The sequence below is a fragment of the Suncus etruscus genome, chromosome 9 (assembly GCF_024139225.1).
Source record: "Suncus etruscus isolate mSunEtr1 chromosome 9, mSunEtr1.pri.cur, whole genome shotgun sequence".
Classification (NCBI taxonomy): Eukaryota; Metazoa; Chordata; class Mammalia; order Eulipotyphla; family Soricidae; genus Suncus; species Suncus etruscus.
Window position 1 is genome coordinate 109,580,382 of NC_064856.1, and position 5,314 is coordinate 109,585,695.

The 5,314-nt window shown below is 64.2% G+C and overlaps 1 protein-coding gene across 1 annotated transcript; it reads right to left on the minus strand.

Annotated features, from left to right (window-relative positions):
* Positions 1–2,081: 2,081 nt before the first annotated feature.
* On the minus strand, positions 2,082–4,865 carry AP5B1 (adaptor related protein complex 5 subunit beta 1). The gene is made up of 2 exons (XM_049780156.1): positions 4,631–4,865; positions 2,082–4,553 (listed from the first exon to the last, which is right to left on the minus strand). The coding sequence occupies exons 1-2, from the start codon at positions 4,778–4,780 to the stop codon at positions 2,082–2,084; spliced, it is 2,622 nt and encodes an 873-aa protein (XP_049636113.1). The 5' UTR covers positions 4,781–4,865.
* Between the last annotated feature and the right edge of the window lie 449 nt (positions 4,866–5,314).

A 5,314-nucleotide genomic window follows, 5' to 3' on the forward strand; every position in this document is an offset into this window, starting at 1 on the left:
GCAGCCAGGAAGCAGGGGTGAATATGGGGCGCGACCATATTGGGACTTGAACTTTGGGGCAGCATGGGTTGATGAGACGAATCCTATGAATTCTTAGTGGAGAGTCATGTTTGCTCAGTGCCATCCCTAAACCTTCATCTGCCAGCTCCCCCTCCCTCACGGCTGCAAAGTCTAGAACTTTCCTTGTTCTGGTCTGCTTTGATGTCTCCACGCCACCTTCCAAACTGGAGACGGGGTACAGGGTACAGCTCCCATAGCCCAGATGCCCTGTGTCACAGGGTTGGTCTTTCTGCCCCAACAGCAGTTTCTGAGTCTGCCATGAGGTCATGAGGGCACTTCCGGGGTGCAGGCCCGACTTCCTCAGTTGGGAGGAGGACAGCTGCAGAAGGATTGTTGGCTCTGTCACCCCCACTCCTGACCCCACTGTCTTGGGGAACGGGAGAAATGGCTCCTGGCGACATGCCTGCAAAGGTGGCCAGACTGATGCAGTCACATACATGGTACTTCGGAAACAAGCTCAGCCACGCCTGCCCTCACTGCCTGTCTTCCAGAACCTTTTTGTTTGTTTGTTCTTGGGTCACACCTGGAAGTGCTCAGGAGTTACTCCTGGCTCTCTGCTCAGGAATCACTAAAGGTAGGCTCAGGGGACATATGAGACTCTGGGAATCAAACCCAGGTTGGCCTGTGCAAGGCAAACGCCCTCCCTGCTGTGCGATTGCTCTAGTCTCTAGAACCTTCTCTTTAGGAGGCCATGGCTGGCCCCTGGGAAGCTGGAATCCAGGGGCCCATCCCCACTGTGATGGGGCCCCACTCCTGGTGACACCACAAGACATGCCAGCCAACTTGTGGGGTGCAACAGTTCCTGGTTCCCTACCCCCTAGTGTCCTCCCTACCAAGACCTGGTTGGCTGCTGCCAGGACACCACAAGGCAATGTGGAACATGTCAGCTTCGACCTTGACCGTGAGAGAGGGGAGATCTGAATACAGACCCCACTAGAACGGGAACAGGGGAGCCAGTTCTATTTTCTTTTGTTTTTTGTTTTGTTTTGTTTTGTTTTTTTGGGCCACACCCGGCGGTGCTCAGGGGTTACTCCTGGCTGTCTGCTCAGAAATAGCTCCTGGCAGGCACGGGGGACCATATGGGACACCGGGATTCGAACCAACCACCTTTGGTCCTGGATCAGCTGCTTGCAAGGCAAACGCCGCTGTGCTATCTCTCCGGGCCCTTGTTGTTGTTTTTTTTTCCCACCCCCTCAGTTCTATTTTCTTTTATGGGGGTTTGGGCCTACAGGCAACACTGTCAGGAATCACTCCCGGCAGACTCGGGGGACCATATGGGATGCCGGGAATTGAACCCAGTTTGGCTGTATACAGAGCAAATGCCCTACCGCTGTGCTATCAATCTGGCCCGCTGTCCTTCTTTCTAGGGAGGCAGTTCTCCAGACCTGGCGAAATTCCTTGATCCATCAATTCCTCAGTCCAGAGATCAGGACTCCTGGGAACCAGCTCAGTATCAGCCTGGAAGTCAGAGCACCTTTGTCCCACACATAGACAGCCCCCCGCTGGCACCTCGGCCCCAGGAAGGCACCCAAAGCATGTGCAGACTCTTATGGCACCTTGCGATATCTCGGGCAGCAGAGGGTCTTTCTGCAGCCTCCAGGCCTGCACTCTGGAGACCTCAGCACAGAGGGAAAGAAGGAATCTACAAGTCTGGGGGACTCTCGGCCCAAGTCTCTGACTCCCTTCTATGTCTGCCTCCACCAAAGGACTCCGAAGCATAGGCTTTTAATTTATTTATTTTTAAAAGAGGCCAAAGAGGTTGACATGGTTTAAGGCATTTACATGTTGACTCCAGTTTGGTCCCAGGACCACATATGGCCTAGACCCACCAGGAGTGATCCCTGAGCACTGCTAGATGTGCTCCTCCCAATAAAGCAAACAAAAGATCCACAGAGGGGCTGGAGAAACCGCTCAGCAGAGCATACGACACCCTCCTTATTGCCAGTTATGGCCCCCTTCAAAAAGAAGTGGCCACCGAGCACTCTCCCTCACAGCAGCCCTGTTGGGCCAGGTACCTGGGCTCAGCCCGCTGAGGACAGTCCCCGGATGAAGTCCCCTGCCAGGGGCAGCACTGCCCAGTCATCTGTGCGCAGAGCCACAGGCACCCCACCTTCCTGTGCCCCCTCTAGCCGCAGCAAGAGCCTCGAGGTGGGGGGTAGACGGATGGCCACCCTGTAGCTGGAGGGGGGCTGAGACGCCACCACAAAGGGCTCCAGGTGACGGGACACCAAGGCCTCCAGCCCCAGGGGCCCAAGTGGGCACCAGAGGCGACTCTCAGCCCCCTGCGGCAGGCAAGAGTCCCAGAGCTCCTCGAAGAAGCCGGGCCTGGTGTCATCCTCGGGCAGAGGAAAGGGCAGGAAGAGTTGGGCGAAGGGCACGGGCAGGGGGGGCAAGCACGCATGGCAGGTGCGACCTGCGGGCGTGGTGTAAAGGGCTTGCCCAGCCAGCAGGGCGGGTGCCGGGTATCTGGGCTGCAGGGGCAGCTGCAGGAGGGGGCCCGGGCAGTCAGGTTGCAGGCAGGGAACATGGATAGCTTTCAGGGGTCCGTAGATCTGTCCTTCTGCTTGGAAGCGCAGTTCCACCGAGAACACAGGCTCCAGCACCTCCACTTGTAGCTGTAGCACAGGGAGGGGTCCAACCACCGTGTGGGGCCCCAGGCTCAACCGAATGGGGGGCTCTGCCTCCTGCACCATCAGGGCCGCCACAAAGCCCTGGTTCTCAGCCACTAGGGAAGAGGCCAGTGCTGGGGCGGCCAGCGACGGGGCCAGCGCCACCTCCAGCTTAGGCCCGGCCAGGTGGGCCAGGAGAATGTAGTAGAGGCGGGCATGGTCGCGGCCATCCGGGTCCTGCAGTTGCCCAGCCAGCGTCTGGAGCAGGTCGGCCAGGCCACCCCCACCAGCCCCGGTGCGCAGGAGGGTACGGCAGACACTCAACAAAGCCTGCTGCAGCCCCCAGTCCTTGCAGTTGCCCACAGCTGCCCACAGGAACTTAAGTGTGGCACGCAGGTCATCGCCTTCTGCCACCTTGGCTAACATCTGCAGATGCCAACCAAGGGCTTCATGCCCGCCTGGCCCGGTCACCACCTCCTGCCTTAATGCCCGACTCAGTGGCTTCCTCAGCTCTGGGCCCACCCTATCCAAGAAGTCCACGAAGTGGGGTGCCAGTGCGGGTCGGGCTCGGTACAGCCGGGCCAGCCCCAGAGTCAGCTCTGGCAAAAATGCAGGTTTCCCAGCCAGGCACTGAACTACCAGGTAGGTGGCCTGGAAACACAGGGTGGCTGAGGCCCGGGGTGCCCCATCCAGGGCTGCTCGCTGCTGCAGGCTGGCCAGCAACCCTTCCAGGTAGCGCTGGAGGCTGCTGCTGGCCCTGCTCTCCTCCCTGTCCTCGTCTTCGATGCAGAGCAGGGAAAGCAGCTGCAGGCGGGCCAGGAGGGCCGGGGGCTCATGCAGGATGCTGGGCAGGAGGCCCCGGCATTGTGGGAGGCCCAGCAGCACCGGGAGGGCCTCCTCGGTGGCTGTGCCTAGTGGGCAATTCTCGGGGAAGTTCAGGAGACAGTGCAGGTAGAAAAGGCAGGTGGGCAAGGGCAGGGCCGGGTGCTGGGTGGCCAGGGTGAGCCGGCGAAGCAGCAAGGCCTCGTCCTGGGTGGTGAACAGGGCCTCGCCGAAGGCCGCCTTCAGGGCCAGCACTGCGTGCAACAGCACCAGCTGAGCCGTGCCCAGCAGCCGGACTAACTGTGGCTTGAAGAGCGCCGGCGGCTGGCCTCGGTGGCCCCGCAGGGCCCAGGCCAGCAGCCACAGGAGCTGGGCCTGGGCAGCAGGGGTCAGCAGATAGGAGGTGTCTAGGAGCTGGGTGACAGCAGCCCGCAGCTCCCGGGCCTCCTCCGGGCTGGGCGCCAGTGCTGCCAGGCCACACTCCCCAGCCTCTGCGGATGGCCAGCTGGGGGCTTGGGGCAGCAGACGGCCACCCCCTGCCTCTGCCAAGGTCCAGTCCCAGGGGCCGCCCTGGGTGGGAAGATCCGCTGCCACGAGTAGGCCCTGCAGCCCAGCCTTAGCTTGGATGGTCAAAGCATTGCGCAGCGCGAGAGCCAGCAGCAGGCTGATGGGCTGCACGGGGCCCTCGAGGCACCGCAGGGACCCCAGGTGGCCACCCAGCAGCCCGGGCCAGCAAGTCTCCAGCTCCCGCAGGCACTCGCACGCCGTGGCCTGCAAGAGACGCTGCTCCGAGGAGGGGCCCAAGCCTCGGCCCAGCTCCCGGCCGGCGGCCAGGCCCAGCAGCAGCGGCAGGAGCCGGCCCGAGGCGCCCGAGGTGGGGCCCAGCGCGCCTCCGGCCACCAGGACGGTGGTGATCGCCAGCAGCAGGGGCCGCCGCAGCGGGCAGGGCCGCGGGGGCAGGAGGACGAGGGTGTCCAGCAGGCGGGTGGCGGCCGCCTCTGCCGCAGGGGCGTCGGGCCACAGCTCGGCGGGGAACTCCAGGCTCAGGGCCAGCAGGGACGCCTGCGGGGGCGCGTGCCTGGTGTCACTCGTGCGGGGGCGCAGGGGCGCAGGCGGGGACAGGAGGGCGCGGGGCTTACCTTGGCGGGCTCGCCCAGCTTGTCACTCCTCAGGGCGCTCAGCAGGTCCCGGCCCAGGTCCTCGCCGTCGGGGCCCGCCAGGAAGGCGGACGGGCTGGCGCGGAAGGCGGCCAGGCGCTGGGCCCAGGCCTCGCGGCTCGGAGGCCCCATACCGGGCCCGCAGCAACCCGCAGAGCCGCCGCGCGCGGGCGCGGTGCAAAAACCCGCCGCCAGGGGGCGAAAGCGTGCCGGCGCCCGCGCCCGCGGGGACCCCGCTCCGGGGGAAACTGCGAGGAGGTTTCGGGGCTGACGACGCCCGGGCGGGCCTCCGGGGGGCGCAGGGTGCGTGCCGAGAGCTCATTAGTCCCCGCCCGCGGCCGCCACCGAAACCACAGCGCCGCCCCGGCCCCCGCGCTAACGGGCCCGCGCGGGTTGTCAACAGCGCCTGACTCAGCCGCCGCGGGCTCTTCCGGGTGGGCGGGGCCGGACCAGCGGCTTCTTCCGGGTGGGCGGGCCCTCGGGGGCGGGCCCTAGATATTGACATGGAGATCGGGGCGGGGCTACAGTCCTAAAGACGCTGTGCGAGGCGGTAATGGGCGTGGCCTGGATCTTGACAGGCGGTCTCGGGGCGGGGCCTTGGCACGCGAGGGCGGGGCTACAGGGGCGGTGCGAGGCCGTCATAGGCCGCCTCAAAACGGGGCGCGG

What these genes read in the sequence shown, in the direction of transcription:
- AP5B1 (XM_049780156.1), bottom strand. Translation starts at nt 4,780, where the DNA reads ATGGGGCCTCCGAGCCGCGAGGCCTGGGCCCAGCGCCTGGCCGCCTTC. An exon ending in AGCTGGGCGAGCCCGCCAAG is followed by an intron (nt 4,554 to 4,630) that starts GTAAGCCCCGCG and finishes GCGCCCCCGCAG; the next exon opens with GCGTCCCTGCTGGCCCTGAG.